The following is a 20,166-nucleotide window of genomic DNA, read 5'->3' on the forward strand; positions in this document are numbered from 1 at the left end:
ATTTCATGGCACATCACCTTTACAGGACGTCCATATTTCCGAAGGACGTGTTTTGTTAGTGGTGCTGAGTTCAGATGCAAAAAAAAAATCCTCCAGAACTGACACCATCTGTAAAACATTTCTTGTCTGGTATGTTGAATGGAGCTCCAATCTCCAATTATCTAAAAAATTAAACTCACTAAATCACTGTCATGTGGTGTAGTCCCGAATGAATGGAAATATCCAAAAATAATTCCTGTACCCAAATCTAACAAGTTACTGGTGTCATCACACAGGCTTATCTCGTTGTTGTGTACATGCACAAAGGTACTTCAACATACAGCATGTAAACATATCTGAACTTTCCCAGAAACAATATAATCAACCCTTGTCAATACAGTTTCTGGAAAGGACTTCCAACCACCACATTATTTGAGACCATTCATGGCCTAGCACGTGCTCTTGATCATAGTCAAACAGATATTACATTTCTGGATTTTGAAAAAAGAATTTGGCTGTCTCTCCCATCCGAGGTTACCTACAAAATTAAAACTGATCCTAAAAAACAATTCTTTACTTGTGTGACTTCAGGCACATCTTTCTGACAGATACCAAAGCGTTTCTGTAGATGGTTCAAGCTCTCTACTCATGTGTATCTCAAGTTCCATTCTAGGCGCTCTTCTTTTTTTAGTACTTATTAATGACGTAGTCAGAAATATACCCATTCAGATAAGACTTTTCATAGATGACTCCATCCTATATCACGTCATCAATGACCCTAATGACGATTTAAATTTAAATAATTACCTAGATCAAGTACAGTCCTGGTGTTGCATTTGGCAGGTGAATATTACTCCTAAAGAAAACCATTCCAATGAGAGCTGCGTGCAAAAAATATGCCCTTTCATTTCTTTTATCAATAACTGCATATCTCTCATCAATAGCTAAAAGTATTTAAGAATTATAATTACCTCTGACATGCAGCAGAATGAACACATTGCATTTTTACGCAGAAAACTAGATCATGTGGCTCCTGTATGGAACCAACACACAATAACAAATATTAATACGTTAAAAGGGTGCAAAGAAAATCAATTAGGTTCATTTCCAACGCTTATAGTAGGCCCTTTTCAGCCCTCTTACAAAGCTCAAACTTGCAATCCCGAGATACCAGGCATTCTCACGAAAGGCTAATATTATTCTATCGGCGTTTCCACAACTGCCCAGGTATAAATATAGACTCATGCGTCGAACCTGTGAACTCACGAATGACAGTCACATCATAGTAAAAAAGTAAGAAAATTCTCATGTAAAGCAACTGCTTTCCAGAAATCATTCCTCCCTTTTACAGCACGCATTTGGAATGCCCTGCATGCTGACGCTGTGTCATCCCCCGCATTACTTCATTCTTGAATGCAATAGCGAAGCTACCAGTTATCCCTTAACTGTAGTATGTGATGTGACCACCATATGTAATCACCATTGTTTGCACTTAACTAAGATGCTGAGTCACTGCTGTGAATGGTGCCTAGTTTTGCCATGCGTGCAAACTTGTACAGTGCATTGATGTGTTTTTTTTTCTTTTCCTTTTGCCTTTATTGAAATGTGGCGAATTCTTACTTTTGTGCTTAAATGTTGCACACTGTACAATGACTGATTGGCTCTTTTATTTTTATCAAAGACATATTTCGCGCATACATTTTTTGTTTTGTTTTATGCTCTTTCACTGTTTTCTTGCCCAAGACCTTGCACTGAGGCTCGCAGTACCCGACAAAAAAAAATAACTCCCTTGAGGTGCACTTTACACTACATTCACTCCCTAACATGAACTTCAAGGAACCAGAAAATCTCTTCCTCTTATAAGAAGTTCATAGTAACAAAAGTTCTCCTAAAAAAGACAAGTGAGCATGTTATGCATGTCCAAATACATGCTAAATGAAAATAGTGAATAAAATGGTTTCGCAGTGAGAGGGGCAACTCCAAATAGGCCTGCAACGAAGTCGGTGATTGCGTTGAGTGGTACGAGCGTGTTTATTTATTTTATTTATTTCTTTATTTGAAAATACTGCAGACCTATGTGGCCCATTTTCAAACTTGGGAAAAACCCACCTAGGCAAAAATAATTTCACAAGGACACAAAAAGAGACGAGGAGACGATGGCGCCTGTCCGTTGTCTCCTCGTCTCTTTTTGTGTCCTTGTGAAATTATTTGCGCCTAGGTGGGTTTTTCCCAAGTTTGAAGATGCAAAACCAACTAGCTCATCAACATGCCTTACTGAGCTATGTGGCCCAAGCAGGAGGGGCAAACAACATAACAACACACAGAAGTATGAGTGTACTATGGAAACAATCACTAGTGCTGAGACGCTGAACGTGTTGTCCTGCTTATAACGTTAGTGCTACATTCACTGCACAATCCTCATTCAATTCCTTTTCTCCAGATGGCTAATCATACATACAGTCGATCCCGGATATATCAAACTCGAAGGGGATCGCGAAAAAGTTCGATATATCAATAATTCGTAATATAAAATATGTCGATTAGACGCTTATTTTAAAACTGCGCAAATCTCGGACAATTTCCCGGGATCGTAGCAAGTGGGAACTTACCGATTTACTCCTCTCAAGTCCACAAAAACGAAAGCACAACTCCACGATCAGCGCGCTTTATTTCGCAAGAAAAAAGTCAGTGAGCTTTGCTTGCCTCTTCCTCTGCACCATGCAGTTCATTAAGCTGTCCTCAAGCTTGTTGATAGTATCCAAATGAGAAAGTCCAGTGCCCTCCATTGCGCCACAACAGCGACGAATGACGCTGAATGCGGATGCAAGTTCAGCCGCAGTGCATGGCGGCTGGGCCTCTTCGCACAATCTTCCTCACTGCTCGGGTCCGCTTCCTCGGTATCGATGATGTCAGCCACGATGTGAGCATCAGAAATTAGGTGTCTGCGGGCCTGCGGCCAGCAGGGTTTCCCTCTTCCCAGCTCCTTATGGCCATTCCCATTTCCTTTCACACCCCCCACAAAGTTCCCATCAGTAACTAAGAGCGCAGCTGTCCAAGGCCAGCGCCGCGTGAACTCTTATTAGGAGAAGCCCATTTGCAGGAGCGCGTGCTAGTGGAAGAAGCCCACTTCCAGGGTGGCGCAAACTGGGAGAAGCGCACTTGCGGGGGCTCGGCATGGCACGGAGTTCGATATATCAAATATAGGGTGCACAGGAGTTCGATAAACGTAAACAAATTTCCTATACTTTTGCATGAGATTCCCAAGGGGATTCTACATCTGTTCGATATAGGCAATAATTCGATATATCCGAGTTCTATATATCCGGGATTGACTGTACATCGGCTGGAAGTCTTTGAATTGGTGAGTAACGTCAAGGAGTAGCCTGAAAGTTGCAATGCCCATATTATGCCCATTATGTAATATCAAAGTTCAGTGCAGACCTGTCCACTATGTGTTGGTCTTGGTGCAGCACCGAGTTCATACCACTAATAATCAGGCCAAATTTTTTTTTTGATACCTCACAGGCCCCTGGTATGGGGCATTACATGAGGGATGGGCATGACAGTTATACAATAATGGTCTTGATGGCGTTCTTAAAATGGATGGCGTTGATGTGATGCACGGCGTCCTGTGGTAGATCATTCCAGTCCCGGGATGACGTGACGAAAAAAGATCGAGAATGAGCGGTAGTTCTTGCGGTGGGGGCGTAGACGGCCTTATGGTGGTTAATACGGCTTGAGAGGCGATAAGCGGGTGATATGACTGATTCTCCTGAAGATGAATGATAAAACATATGAAAGAGGCACAATCGAGAAATTTTTCGTCGCGTTTCAAGGCTGGGTAAGTTAGCTTTAGTTTTTAAGGCAGACACACTAGTGTAGTACGAATAGTCAGAATAAATGAAACGGATAGCTCGATTTTGTATTTTTTCTAAGGTTAAAGAGAGGTTAGACTGGTGAGGATCCCATATTGCCGAAGCATATTCTAGTTTAGGACGGACAAAAGTTATGTATGCTAATGATTTGATGGATGGGGTGGCAAAACGTAGATTGCGCCGTATGAAACCAAGGGTACGATTAGCTTCGTTAGCGATGTTCGTGATATGAGATAACCATGTTAGGTTTTGCGTTACAGTAATACCCAGGTACTTACAGGAAGAGACGGACGATACTTCTGAACTGAAAAGAGTGTATTTAGAAGGAGTATGCATCTTCCGACGATGGAATGAGATTAAACATGTTTTAGAAATATTGAGAGACATTAACCAACGTTCGCACCAAGTTTGGATTCGGTTAAGATCTTGTTGAAGAATGCCAGCGTCAGTACTGTTAGTGATTGGGCGGTAAATTACACAATCGTCAGCAAATAAACGGATGGTAGAGGAAATACTGGAAGGAAGATCGTTAATATATATGAGGAAAAGCAAAGGTCCTAGGACTGTACCTTGGGGAACACCTGAAATGACCGAGTTACGTGGAGAAGAATGATTGTTAGCATAGACAAATTGCTCTCTGTTAGTCAAAAAGTTAGAAAGCCATTCTAATACTAACGAATTAAGATTTAGACACGATAACTTTAGTAGCAGTCTTTTATGCGGTACTTTATCGAAAGCTTTTTCGAAATCAAGGAAGAGAGTGTCAGTAGGAACGTTTAAATCAAGGTTGGAGCTTAGGTCATTAATAAAGAGAGCCAATTGGGAGTCACATGAGCGTCCTTTCAAAAAGCCATGCTGGTTAGTATGAAAGAATTTTATGGAGACAAGGAATTTGACTATGTGCGAATAAATAATATGTTCCATTAGTTTCGAACAGACGCTTGTGAGAGAAATGGGGCGGTAATTTTTGCATGAAACAGGTGAGCCCTTTTTGGGGACTGGAATGATCTTACCAACTTTCCAATCTTGTGGAAGGACACCTGTTGATATGGACTGCTGAAAGAGGTGGCACAATATTACACTTACAGTGTTTTTAGTATCTTTTAGGATTTTAGAATTTATGCCGTCAACACCAGATGAAGAAGTAAGTTTCAATGATTCAATAAGTTTCATGATTCCATTAGCATCAATTGTAATCTGTGGCATAGCTGGGTGGCCGAGAGCTGCGAAATCTGGTAAGTCACCGTCAGGTTCTTTAGTAAAAACTGAAGAAAAAAAGTTATTAAGAGCGTGGCTAGATTCGTGTTCCGGGATAAGATTGTTGTCGTCGTCATGTAATGTTAGAGGCTTCGAATGTGATGGCTTTATAGTTTTCCAGAACTTGCGGGGGTTAGTGTGCAACATGGAAGGTAGAACAGACGAGAAAAATGTACGTTTAGTTTTGCCTGTTAAAGATGAGTATGTTATTTCTGCAGAATAATATCTTTCCCATGCAGATGCGGTGTCAAAGCGTTTTGCGGATCGAAAAAGCCTTTTCTTTTTGTTTCTGAGGCGTTTCAGCTCTTTGTTGAACCATGGTGACGATGGTTTTTCGGTGATGGTGATAGTAGGGACATGTTTATCTATAAGTTGATGCATTTTGTTTCTGAAAAGGGACCAGTTATCTTCGATTGATCGTGCTGAAAAATCTCGGAGAAACCACATGCAGAAATCAGCTAGTTCAGAATTAATGGCTGCATAGTTACCTTTGTCGTATAGAGTTAATGTTTTTTGTATTTTTTTTGTGTGTGACAACTGGCAGGAGTACGTGGATTGAATTACGGAATGATCACTGAGTCCTGGTAAATGAAGAAGCGGCGGGATGTTATCAGGGTGAGAAGTTAATACGAGGTCGAGTATGTTGGAGGAATGATTGCTTTGTCTTGTCGGGTTTGATACGAGCTGGGACAGACCAAAGGTTAGGCACGTGTGGACAAAATCGCTTTCGATGTTATCTTTACATGTAGTGGTGGAAAGGTCGGACCAGTTTATTGCAGGAAAGTTAAAGTGGCCGAAAAGAACAATGGGAGTATGTTGGTGAGCCGCTGTTATCGCGCGAAGTGTTTCGTGAAAATTAGCAACAAAAGAATCGGTTAAATCAGGTGGACGATAGCAAACTCCGATGATTACGGGAGGAAATGAAGCGTGGCACTGAATGAACAATATTTCTAGAGGGGATGAAGTTTTAATTTCAGAACAACGAAGCGAATCATGGGTTCCTATTAGTACGCCTCCTCCCCGTCTATTAGTTCTGTCGCGACGGAAAATGGTGTAGTTGGGAAAAACGGAAAGTATTTCAGAGTCATGTATGGCTGATGTTAGCCAAGTTTCAGTGAGTATGAATATGTTGCTGTCTATTGTGCGCGTAAGGCTTTCAAGGGCGTCAAGTTTGGGCAGGAGGCTTCGGATATTAGTGTAAAGGAAGGACAAGGAGGAGAGCTTCGGAGTGACGGGAGGTTTATGCAGTAGCTATGGCGTGCGGTCGGGGGAGGGAGTGCGGACGGGGGAGGGCGTGCGGAGGGAGGAGGGCAGGGGGTGGAGGGGGACTACTTTCTGTGAGGAATGGTCGAAAATATAGACAGTGTTATCAATAATTAGTTTATTATGGCGGAGTTTGTATGTCTGTGGTTGGAGTTTCGCAAATTGCAGTAACTGTTTCCTAACAAAGAGGGTAGGTTTTGAGTAGTCTTCCGAGATTCTGTAGTTACTGTTTTTTAGTTTCTTAGCGCAAGAAAGAACTTTATCTCTAGTTTTGAAGTGAGCGAATTTGACGATGAGAGGTCGTTTCTTGTCGCTTTGAAACTTTCCAAGCCTGTGCGCTCTTTCAACATCCATGGGGCAGATTGTGACGTCGAGATTATCCCTACATAACTCCGTAACCAACTTTTCAGACTCGGCCCATAATTCATTGTCAGTGTCTGACAAGCCGAAAGATAATAAATTGTTTCTGCGGGATCTATCTTCAAAATCAGCCATTTTGGAAGACAGATTTGCAACTTCAACTGAATTTTGCTCCGCAAGCGCTCGCACATTGCTAATATCTTTCCGAATCGCAGCAAAGGTTGAACAATGCAAAACGGAGGTAAATTTACCATCCCTGTTACGAAAAGATCTAAGTAAATTTCACTGTAGCGAAACAACTTCTTAAACAGTACACGACACTACCAAAGTTTAAAAATCACTTGCACTGCGCTTGTATCCCAGGCTCAACATGGGTACTGAATTTTCTTCTGTGCGCCTGTCAGCCATGAAATGGGATGAACATATCTGAGAGTTTGTAACTGGTACGAAAACTTTCTTGTTTAAGCAAGATGTCTAATGGCAATTTAATTCCACGTCAGCAGGAAAGCAGTGTAGCAGAAGCATGTTGCGACCACATTGGGAGTGTCGTATGCTTCCCGCATGTGCTCCCGGTGATCCACTTCCAATTTCTTTGATCATTCGTGCAGTCCATGATCAACCAGTATTGTCCCAACAACCTAGCCACTGAGAACAGCATTAATAAAGGGATATAAACATTTTAAATGGCAAAAGAGTGACGAAAAAGGCTGCTCTGCAATGCATAAAGCATGCGACTGCATAGCGCACTCGAGACTGTCAACAATGAACCGGCAGAACCAGCAATGGCTGTTGATGCCAAATCTATGGGGTTAGAGAGTATTTTCCTCCTTCACAGCTTGACTTCAGTAAAATGGTCTATAGAAAAGAAGCGCACTAGCCGTCTGCCTGAGACAAGGCTCATCGGCGGTGGACCACTGCGCACACTGCCCAAGTGGAAACCCAGAGCCTGCTCCATTTGGCCCTCCGTTCCATATGTGGTCACCTAAAGTTCAAATACCACAGCAGCAGCGTAATCATAGGCTAATTTTTCTCCCTGCATCCAATAGTGACTGCCATTTCTGTGCGTTTTTCTCCTGTATTTTGCTTTCCATCCCGATCCAAGTCTCACTCTACCTCATTCCTTCTGCTGCATAGGCAATGCATACGGTGCCAATATCTGGCCATCTCTGCGCTGCGATAATGCATGTTCCAGCGTCACATCATTTGAAAATGCGGCCCCTGAGTTCTTAAGCCCCAAGTCAACGAGCGGCTCCAAGTTCAAGTTTTGTCACCCCTCAAGTTAAGTTCTCGGCGAGCCGTAGCCGACTGGGCATACATGCTGCCGGTTTGGCAGCAGTGGCAACGAGCACTTCAAACCAGCTGGGCCACAGGAGGAGGCACCGAGCCGCCGAGCGTGCCTGTGATTCAGCACTACTTACACTGAATACTGCATTTGTGCAGCAAGTTTTATATCTCTAATGCAGATATGCTCACACAACTCAAGTGCAAGCATGGCGTGAGTACCGAAATAGTGAGGTGAGCAATGCACCTAGCCTCGTAGTGCTTAAAGCTCAGCTGCCTCACGGACAAGTCAGTGAAGATTTTCCAATGGATGAAGCACACGTGTCTCGTACCTTTTCCTGGGTTTTCAGTGGATAATATACCATGACTGTGGAGATTTTTTTTCAAAAACTTTCATCTCTGACAGTACATGATTACTTCTGCAAGGCGCCATATCAAAACAATAGAAGCTGCACCTCGTATGTGACAACGGAAAACGTTGATCTAGTGTGCCACTTTGTTTCGCAGTGCTTATAGAACATTCGGTATTTTGAGCATAGAACACAATGACAGATTTACCTTGAGGTAAATCACGCTGTCAACGATGTGATCACAGACTCCTAAACCGCATTTCTCACTCAGTCATGCTTCATCCTTGTCAATCGTCTGCTTCCAAGAGTAGACCCGATTAATGAGCTTTCTACCTTCAATCAAGCTCGCTTTCCAAAAAAGCTGTCATGTTGGCAGATCTTTTTGAAGTCGCACTGCAGACGGTACATCGCGACGCGCTGCAGATGCAGCGTGAGAATTCTGCACATGAACGGATGAGAGATGGAATGCGGTGGCAAAAGAAGAAAGCGTGCAGTGGGTACCTCCAGTTTCTATTTTTCTGCCAGAGATGGTGCTCTGCATCAGGAGCAGTTTAAAGAGCAGTAGCACTGCTCAGCGGTGCTTTCGGAGCCTTTTCAGTCTGTGGGAAGCAACGCGCAGCACATGATGCACAGCACGATGCTCATGACCCCCCAGGCCCAACACAACTTCCCATTACAGCCACCATCCACAGAAGGCACTGAATCAAACCACGTAAGGCACTGATTTCATTTGGTCACACTTCACCATTAAACGTGGACAAAGAGACGGACATTTTAAAAATTTTTTAACGCATAAACATGCCACACAAGGCGTTTACTCACCTAAATACGGGCAGTGGTGCAGTGATTGGAAAAAAGTCACTGATATTCAGCTGGTTAAGCTGAATATCATGCACTGCTGATGTCCCGGCACAAGTTTGCACCGACTGAGGTACTTTGATTTGGAGCTCGGGGGTCATGCAGATAGAACTCAGTACATGGTGGCTTCTCAATAATGGTGAATGAACCACTTGAGCATACACTGTTGCGGCATGCGGCACCACCGCACAAGTTGGCTGCAAGGAGAAGGGAAAAGAGCGATAAGCTAAGAATGCAAAACTAACCTGTATAGTACAAAACTGCATAAATATCAGCAGCACATCACCTTGCATTGAGCTCTTGCTAGAGTTTAAGCATTCAGTGATAAATAAGTGTGAAGAGCCATTGATTTCGCGTTGGAATGAGATGATGTATGCCAATTAAGTAAAGAAAATGTGCTACCTAGTGACACCCTCCTCCACCCTCTTTTTTTTTCTGAGTAGCTGTACTTGCAAGTGACTACTAATTTCTCTCGGAGCTAATTACCCAAGGGTTCATGAATTTCAAAAACTCACGTAAGATTTCATAGCCACCAATGACTGCATCGACGACAAAGTATTTTCCTTCCCTGTCTAAGTTGGATTGGCACACGATGGAAGGTGGACCGACAGGCACACATTGCACTCTCCAAGTGTTCCACACAGATTAGTTCCACCCATTGCAGTCCACTACGCTATCCACTAGGCTATCAAGAGGACCGTACAAAATGGTTACTTGGTGCATACACCACACATGGATTCTAAAAAGCAATTGATTAAAGTTAGGGCTTTGTCCTGGCACAGACAAGAAAGTTACAAGTTGACTTTGTGGGTTGAAAAATAAAAGCCACAAGTACACCCAGCACATACATAAATTTTCCTGTGCACAGCTTGCTTTCTTTATGGATTAAGAAAGAAAATATACCAAGCAATAATTTTGCAAGAAAAGACAGCATAAAACACACAGACATATCAGTATCATTACTTTTTTTGCCCTGTGTTGCGTGTTTTTTCTAGTGTCAGTCAAGGACCAACTGTCCCAGCAATCTTCCTTCACACAATTTAATACATTAAAAGCAAAGCAAACAAAGGGAACAAGAAAATTTCTCTGAATAATGGAACACAGAAAACTAGCAAATAAAACTGATCACAAGACAGCACATGAAAGCATTAACACCTTGCTACCAACATGCCTTCCTGACAACAGCTGCAGTGCACAACTTTTACAATCAGCACCATGCAGCAGCAATGCAAATGTAGGTATTCAGGTGCTACTCGGGGTATAAGCCTCCAAGACACGTAAGCACCAACTGATCTGCATAGCTTTTTCACCTGCCTCCGACTCGAGGCCACAATCACAGCGGAGCAAGTAGAAACCACGTTCTTTAAGTTGAGCAAGTTTAATCAGATGTTTGCTGGAACATAGCATATTTATACACATAGATCACTAACTACTGTGCATCCCAAAGACTTCTGTCTGCCACAGGACAACAAAAAGCAAAAACTACCTCTATCAACTTATAGCCCTCCATCATTTAGAGCATGATAATGACAAGCAGAAAATTTTGGGGCAACACTAGTAGTATTGCAGTAGGTTTACTGACAATGAACACTTTGCACAAGAACTAGCAAGATGAAACAAGAAATAGCAATAGCAAGCAAGACAACAGTCTAAAAGTATGGCAGTTTGGTGAAAAACTCAGTTAGGGCGCCAGAGGTATCCACTGCAGATCTTGCAGGATAACTGAACAATGGCCAAAGAGGAGATTGTGTCAAAACATCACCAATTAGACATTTTATTTAAAGACAAGACTTGTTCTCAGTTGCCATCACTGCCACACATGTCACTTTAATACTTCAGCAACACAAAGCACATAAGCTAGCATACTTGAAAAATTTTGAAAAGAATACCACACTGAAAGACTAATGAGAACTTTTGCAAGCCATGTTTGTGGCCCCTAAAGAAAAGAGCTGGAGTTCCCGGGTCGCAAATCACTAAACACACTCATGCACACAAGCGTCGCACCCGCAGTCAGTTCTGAGAACGGTCATTCATTTCTCATTTTGCAATTACTGTTTAAAGTGTCCCTGTACCTTCAATCAACCTTCAGCAGCCAGAGAGTACTCATGTTGCTGCAGCATCTTGTCTTTGTTGTTTTCAAGCTATGAATCATTAAGTGTTTCAAACAGTACCGGCTTTATAGAGACTCAACCTACTAAAATAAATATATCAAACTAAATATCTCCTAATGCAGCATGCATCCAGAAAAATATCTCCGACTGCCCCATAGGGACCACATGTCCTAGTATATGGTGCAGCAACTTACCCCCGACCCAGTGGCTTTCACATAGGGAGCAAAAACACAGGTCAAGAAGGCACATAAAGCAAGGATTCTAGTGTAACCAGCACTCTTGCGAGGGTATTTTGCACTATCCCCAGGAAAAGGCTGTTGGCCACGCTAGTGTCTTTACTAGAAAAAATAAAAATGCAAGAAATACGACAAGTCAAAGCGTTGCTTCTGTTTTCTTGTCCTCATTTTTCCCGGGATATTTTTTCCACTACCCTCAAATTCTATCTTAGCATCTTTGGGGTTTTATCATAGAACCCCTTAACAATGCAGCAAAAAGTGAGTACTGCGAGAGCAAATAAACATATATTTACCGAAAAAGTAAAGTAAGTGTGATACCTTATTTCAAGGAAAAAAATTTTTCGTTTGCTTTCATAATCAGTTTACTTTTCATTGTTAGTATGTATCGACATGTGAAATGAATGTTAATAACAGTAATTCAAAAATACTTTAAGAACTAATTGGCCAGGAGGCACCCATAGTTGCACTGCACTCACTCTGCTGTTGCACAATTTTACATTCCTGCTTCTTTGGCGTATTTCAAAAATCTGTTTGAGTCTTGTGTGTTCAATGTGTTTTGTTTGGCAAAAGATGGAGTCTCCTTGTCTGCATCAGTGGGTGTCTGAGGTGATGGAGATGCGTCAATGCATACAGCCACACTACTTAATCCACCAATAGCACCATTTCACTATGTCCTTGGTTTACGTACGTGCAAAAGCACTACTTCACATGGTCTAACCGGCTCACAGAGTTTGTGTTAAGCTGTAGCCTTGAAGGTGACCTTGGCAAAGCCTAGCATAGCCACAGCCCATGCAGAAATAAAATAAATATTGCCGCAACTGGGTTTCAAACACACAGCGGCATGAACAGATCAGCTCTGCTGGCCACTGCACGAAGGCAATATGCTATTTTCACAGCCAATCATGCCTCGTGTTAAACTGCAACACCATCTCACACTGTGCATTGCACATTGTCGTCTTCACTAACTTCCATTGGCAAAGCGAACAGATCAGATCAGCTCAACCTCAATCAGAGCTTAACTCAAACATAATATCGTCGCCAGATGTGTCGACGGCCCAGCAAAGCAAAACCATGAGCCAATCAGGCTAAATACGTGCTTTTGCACACGTCTACCGAGTTTACCTGCGTTCTTACCCTACCACTTTTTCCTCTGACCGAGCGCAACTCCTACTCACTAACCAGCTAGCTGTGGTGTGCATGTCAAGGATACTGACTTTTACAGGTTAAAACTGAATACTAAGAAATTAATCTGGCATACTTGTACGATTTTTTTTTCTCCCTGACTAAAAAAATAAAAATCCAGCCTCTACTTATGGCACAAGTCACTGCAATAATGCAAGAAATTCCGCACACTTTTGTTATTGTGCTGTGATAACACAACCTTCATGAATAGAAGTAATTGTCATAACTGAGCCTCTTTGAGATACAAAGTGACCGAACCTGACCTTTACAATAGCTACAGAAGTTTCTACATGTTTTGAGCATGTCAACCAAGAGTGAGGTATAACTACTTCTGGTTGAAATACTTACTTGCACTGTAGTACAGAACTGTTCACCGACAGCGAGTGTTTTAAACCCACCCACATCCACCTGTTTGTTTGGCATTCTTCAAGACATTAGGGGGTCACACTGTTACATCACAAAAGTCAAGTGAAATAATGTGCCACCACTGCTTGCTTTCTTGCTTTAAAAAAAAGGACGTAGTAAAGCGTACACCACCAGAAATAATAAATGAAGACGAAGCAGGATGCCACATGGATGGCCAAATGTCAGGCGCATCCCACGTGGCCCATCGGCAGCGGTACACATGCTGCATTGTATGTGCCCTTGTAGCTTCCAACACCGTTCCAGTGCTGAGAGGAGAAAGTCTCAAAAACAAAGAAAATGCCCCTCCCGTAAGTAATAGTTTAGAAGCCATTTAAACACTGTTAAAGTGCAATGTAAAGTTTACTGGCCATATAACAAGATGGTCAGTCGGTGTGTTGGGGTTTTATGGCGCACTAGCAGCTGAGGATACCATGTGCCAAACATGGAGTTGCAATGATCTCCCATAAAAAGGCAAAATTTAGGTCTCCCCTGGGTGACATTAACAGTGACTTAGCATAATGAACCTAGTAGTGTTCCCTCATACATGTTCACGGACAGGAGATGCTCAGAAAACTCATAGGGGCTACAGAAATAAGCAACAAAGCAAGCCCTACATTACAGGCAACAGTGGCAGCCTGGCCAAAGTACTATCACACATCGCACAACCAAAAGTATGAACGTCTGCCAAAAGAACATTTAATGCGCAACATCTATGAACCGCACACTCCTGAACATAAAGGCCTCATTTCTGCACTTCATCGTCCTTCTTCAACTTGTCCGCTGTCTTTTTGCACTCCATCAAAGATCATGGATGACCAACTAGCCCAACAGCAGGCGTTACTCAAACTAATCTCAGTCAGCCACTGTCCACTGTCCGCCAGTGGACATGGCAAAGGAATGCCTCACACACTTGGCGATAACTACACAGCTCAAAAAACCCATGACCAGCACATGCACTAACATGCTACAGCATTACTAAAATAATGATAAATGTATCACAGATAAAAGGTGTGCATGGCCCAGCTACAGCCTTCAACAACTACAGCTCTGAAAAGCGAGAAAATGAGTACGGCAAAGCAAACGAAATATTTGGGCTATACAAAACACTTAAGTGGGCGAGAAGGCGCAAATGCATGAGAACTGAGCATGTGCCTCTGCCATTACCAGGGGCAGTATCGAGTTGATGAAACGCGATGATAACAGGGGTGAAATGGCAGTGAAAAGGGGTGCAAAATGCAGTACAAAAAAAGAAAACTTGCTAGGCAATAGGCAGAGTCAGTAGGCTAAAATAAAATAAAAAATAAAAGCAAATGCAAAGAGTTATTCTCAGTGGGCTATGGGTGTGTAAAGATATAACCTTTTATTAGCAAATATACCAGACCACTCAGGATGTCTATGATAAATTCTTCACAACCTTTCACAATATAAAGCAGTGAGATAAACAATTAAATATTAATACCAGAAAAAACAGTGCTTGTATTCACTAACTTAACCCCAAAATAATTACCTCTTTAAAGAGTAGCCGTATTTTTCTCAAAAAACCTACCAGTCTTTTACACCTCTACAATGCAGCATTAGCAAGGACAAAATTCTGAGTTTATTAACACTGCAATAGCCTGGGTATCACAAGGTTGACAAGGCAATATGAAAAAGAAAAGAAAAAGAGAACAGAAGCCTACCTCTAAGAGCTCCTCCCATGCATGGACGAGTGTTTCAATGGCACCTTTACCTATGAGCTCAGTGTCAAACACTTCCGTCACAAGAATGTTGGCTCTTTCTTCCATATCTTTCCCTGTTGAACAATGAATGTAATGATGATCACAGTGGTTGACCACACAATTTTAAAGGGACACCAAGGACAAATAAACGCTTTGTGGCTTGCAGGGTCAAAAATTTCCCACTTTTCAGTTCGCCTTTGAATGCTCCACAACAAACAATGGCTACACTTCATTCCATAAAGTGATATGTTTTCACCTTATGAAGGGACAGAGAAGTGATTCTTGCACTTCTGAGAGTAATCAGTTGGTGTGACTAAGAGAAACAAAATGCTGAAAACAAAAAGGCCTTGTCAAAATTGTTTGGACCAGTTTCCTGAGGTAGTTTTTTGCTATACATATGCCTTGTAAGCTTCCCCTTTTGACGCTCTTGAACATGGGGTCTCTGGGCCTTAGATTTTAAAAGGTATCTCCAATAGTGCGTTGAAATTACTATTTGTGAATGTCGCTTGAGGTCGATGTCGCGATACACCGGCCAACAAACCCCAACTGCCTTGCCGCACATTTTCATGTAGCACATCTCTTAAATAAATTGTGATTTTATGAGTACCACCGTCTGTGTGTCCCCCAGTTCTCTGTACCTGTTCTCACTCTGTTTGCATTTACTATGTGCAACCAACTCGCCCAAGCATCATTCAGCATTGCGTGGGTGTCCTTCAGTCATTTGCGTTTGTTCTTGCACTGTTTGAATAACTAATTATTAAATCCTAGGGCCAAGCCAACTAACTGGAGAAGCCCTCAAACTTTACTTCAGCCTATCTGATTACACTGTGCCAAGAGAGAAGGAGCCTCGTTTGGTGCAGACTGATGAAGATGAGAAAGATATGCAAGTACCTCCTATGTATGTGAAGAAAAAAATGGAAGTCATAGGAAAAGAAATGCAGCAGTAAGAAGCAACATACCACCACTAAAAACACAGATGTTGTGGATGAAGTTCAAGACTGTCACTCAATGTTGGTTAGAACACCAACCAACATTGTGGCAGCCCCAAAGACAAGGGAGCCATCCTACTCCTCCTATTTTGACACTGACATCAGTCAACTTGTTTTAGAAACAAACAGCAGAAGAACAGGTGTGAATAGCAAGATACAGAAAGAAGCGAACATGAGGCATTCCTAAATGCGTCAACGCATAGCACCATTTTTATTTGTATTGGAGCAGTGACAGCTTTTTTTTCACAATCGCGAAATATCCATGACAACATATAAAAGGTTCCAAGCTACCTTGAACGCTCTACACCACTGCCACACAGAAGAAACGGGGTGAAGACAGCTACAAAAGGCTTTGAAGAGTGAGGCTATTGGTCAACCTTCTGAATCAGCATTTTTCCACTCAGTATTGCCTGCTGGCACATAAGTCAATTCACAAGAGCCTGGTTCTTTTCACAAGTGGCTTATCACTCAAGCAGTATACATGTCACTCAAGCCTATCAAGAGAGGCAACAATGTATGGTGCTGAGTAGACTCAAACAGGCTACCTGGTTCAACTCCTAGTTTACAAGGGCAAAGACTCATCACGGCTACCTGATGTCACTCTTGGCAAACATTGTTCTTAGCCTTTAGGGAAACATCTTCACCAGAAACTGAGCTGTACTTCAATTTTTACACTGCCATAAGGCTCATGAAAAAGCTTGCTCAACCCAATATTCTAGCAGCAACAACAATTCACACAAACCTTAAGAATCATCCTGAAGAAGTAAAGTCTAAAGCTAACCTTCTAAAAGGTTAATATGTTTGGTGCACCAATGGGGTTGCAACAACCTTTCAATGGTCGGGCAACAAAGATGTCCATATCCTATCTGACTTCTATGACCTCAAAAAAAAAACCATAGAAGTGCCCAGAAAGCTCACTAATGGGTATGTGGTAGGAGTAACACACCCAAAACCACTATCCTACTACAATAGGTGGTGTGGACCGTTTTGATTTGTGACACAACAGCTACCAGTTCAATCACAGTTCGAAGAGGGGTTGGATTCGACTATTTCATTTGCAGTGGCTCGAAGCCACTGAGGCCAAAGCATTTAACCAGTACCAGTATGCTAGCCATGAATATACCTATGAGTTTTTTTTTGCCTGCTTTTGGAACATCAACTCATGAGCAGCAAAACCTTCAGGACATGCAAAGATATCGGCGCGTTCTGAACGAGAAAAAACTGGACGAACAGAAAATGGTGAGCGTCCCAAACGAAGTGCGCTTCATGGGTCGTAAGCACCACCCACAGCGAGGCATGTCAAGGCAAATATGCTGCTGGTGCTCCACAAGGGACAAGAAGCACACACAAATTATGAACGCTAAACCTGCAGTATTCCCCTGCCCATCGAGCATTTTTCTGTTTTTCACAAGGACACATACTGCATGCAAGCTCCCATGCGAAGATAAATTCAAAGTGCCAAGCAGTCTGTGTTGAAGATAAATACTTCGCGTTCCTCTGAAAATGGTGATGGGTTACTTTTATTCCACACTTAAAAAAAAAACCATAGTATTAGTGGGAAACATTTTTTGGCCTTGCTAACTGATGGTATTTACTCGCGTAATTTGTGCACCACTAATTTACTAACTTGTCTAAAAAAAATTTACTCACATATTTTATGCTCCTTGCTTTGCCAGACCGCCAGCGTGCATGCGGGTGTGAGCAAGGCAGGCTTGGGATTTCAGTGTGGCCGCATCACAATGTGCGGCTATGAAAGGTGTGAGTGGCGAGAAGGGGATGAAGTGCCCACCGTTTACCCAGCTCACTCATGCTGGCGGTTGCTTTCCTGGACGAATGGTTGTGAGAGCAAACTTCTGGTAATCACCGGCACGCGCCAGAATCCAAAACTACCGGACTGTTTGCTGTTCGATTTGCTGCTAGTGAGCCGGGCCACATGCGAGAGCACCGGTTTATTGTCTTTTATCTCCATTTGCACCTGAGCGGTGGCTTTGTAATTGTACCATCGCGCATTGATTGCTTTTAGCTATGCATGCACCGTCATGCCATCCCGCAGGGAACCACACAACGTGAGTGGGGGTGGGAGGGGATGTGCGCAGTACGAGTCCTATGTTTCGACTCTGCTTTCTCCTGGCCAGCAAAGGGGGCAAGAGGGGGGGGGGGTCGATGTACAATTGCTTGTTACAACCTTTGCAGAATTTTTTAGGACACGTTTGCAAAATTTCCCCTGTAATTTGCACCCCTCCCCCCCTTAAAGCTTCAATTGAAAGAAAAAGTTTTTAACTTGCGTGAGTAAACACTGCACATATGGAGCTCATTTTTGCAGTAAAGTTATTCTTAGCCATTTTGCAAGGCATTAGAAAAATTCAAAATTCGCATTGGAAATGTGACTGCCTTACAAAAGGTTAAGTTGGCCTGTATTGATAGAAACTGCATTTTAACAACAAAGCTGCTTTCATCGAAACTGACCTTTCACAGGATACAAAAGACCAAAACAAAATAGTGTCTTCATTATGGCTGATTTCACAAGTAAACTACATGCGTTGATGCAGTTCTTTAGGTGCGAATCCCAAAGGTTAAGCTGCACCCCTATTCACCATAAAAATGATGCACCGAGTCCTTTTTGGTCTGTCATGAGTGCGAATCAAGTGTTGGGAAGATTTTTAAAAGAAATTTTTCTAACAATAAAGGTCTTTTTACTGTCTGCCAAGCACTAAAATACATCAAAGAAGCCACAGAATCAATTTTTGCAGAGAAGAATAATTTGATTAAGTTATGCTCCATGTCCCTAACTTTTTGAAGCCATAAGCAGTCACTACAGCAACAGTCTAGTGAGACAGCCACCTTCTCAAGTACAGACTGTACTGGGTTCAAATCTTGACGTCACCAAAAAGCCATTACTTCAAGCAAAAAGTGGGTACAGGCCTTCTTTTGGCAAGGTCATCATCATCATCAGCCTGGCTACGCTCACTGCAGGGCAAAGGCCTCTCCCATGTCTCTCCAAATTAACCCTGTCCTTTGCCAGTTGCAGCCACCACATCCCCGCAAACTTCTTGATTTCATCCGCCCACCTAACTTTCTGCCGCCCCCTGCTACGCTTGCTTAGTAGGCACAAAACAATTTAAAAAAGGCATCACCTGGGCTCTGAAACTGGGTGTTGAAGGAGCAAAGCCAAGCCTGGGAAGCTGCCTGATCCCACTAAACAGTGACGGAGGATTGGGTAGGCTGGTTCAAAGCGCAGACACACTCTGTGAAACTCAAAGGTACCCGCTCACCAAACATGACTGTGCACGCTGCATGCCATTATGTCCCATGCAAATTTCATTAGAAACCCTCGGCCCTGAATCCCCAGTAGTTGTGAAAACTAAGGAAATAGCCAGACCTGCAACTTAGCAGAAAGTACTTGAAATCTACAGGTTGCACTTTCAAAGTAAATCAGGCATGCTTAATGCTGCAGCCTTATCTAGTGAGGTTAGCCTAGCTGTGCTGCCTTAAGAGCGAAGAGGGAAAAAAATGGGACGTGGAAGTAAAACTTTGTAGAAAATAAAATATGGACATGAAAGAGAACAAGAAACACCACGAAACACATACCAACTTTCAAAGGTTATTTGCTTTCTTTTTTTCACCCAGCAACAAGCATGTGCACAATTCCCAAGGCTGCAGAAAAAAAAGTTGAGATAGATAACAAAAGCCGTTTAAATCAACATGAGCTATATGACATATGCGATTCTCATTTTTGTCTATTTAAAGAATCAGAGCTTTAGCTCTTATAGTAAGATACAGCTTAAAAAAACAGAAGTTGCTGGCATTAAGCCACGGTCTGAGGTGTCCTGTATTACTCCGCTAAACACTCAGAGCAGAAAAAGAAATAAGCTTTTTAATATTTTACTATATTAAACAAACCAGGTACCAGAATTCTGGAGCTCATAATTTTTTTTTCTTGTGATCAGCTTCTTGATTAGTTAACAAGAAAAACTTTGAAAACGGACTACTTTTTTTATCGCGAAGGAATTCTGTGCGGCGATCCTGAATGTGGGCGGAACTTCACTGGAGACTTACGTTGTATCCGACTATAGCTTTTATTTTGTAAGGCAGTTCAAAGCTCAAAACTAAGCAGAAAAAAAGCACACAAGATGACACTGCTTGTAATGAGACGCTGCAACAGTAATTATAGCATATGCCAAATACTGCGCCATGGCAGCAACTGCTATTTGCAAGTTTCGTGGACTTTAGTGAGTTCCACCAAAAACTAAACAATATGGCTGCCTGACTAGTGATCACGCAGCCACTCTTTCTAGCCCAGTG

At 42.4% G+C, this 20,166-nt stretch overlaps 1 protein-coding gene across 1 annotated transcript in view; it reads right to left on the reverse strand.

Annotated features, from left to right (window-relative positions):
• Positions 1–20,166, reverse strand: part of LOC149355929 (protein arginine N-methyltransferase 7-like) — a 75,149-nt gene that overhangs the window by 51,128 nt on the left and 3,855 nt on the right. The window contains exons 7-8 of the mRNA XM_089584043.1: positions 14,837–14,949; positions 9,188–9,420 (exon numbers count right to left, since the gene is read on the reverse strand). Of these exons, the coding sequence (XP_089440169.1) occupies positions 9,188–9,420; positions 14,837–14,949 (346 nt within the window). The remainder of the gene's footprint in view (positions 1–9,187; positions 9,421–14,836; positions 14,950–20,166) is intronic.

This window comes from Amblyomma mixtum, chromosome 3 (genome assembly GCF_055824585.1).
Source record: "Amblyomma mixtum isolate Tamu chromosome 3, ASM5582458v1, whole genome shotgun sequence".
NCBI lineage: Eukaryota > Metazoa > Arthropoda > Arachnida > Ixodida > Ixodidae > Amblyomma > Amblyomma mixtum.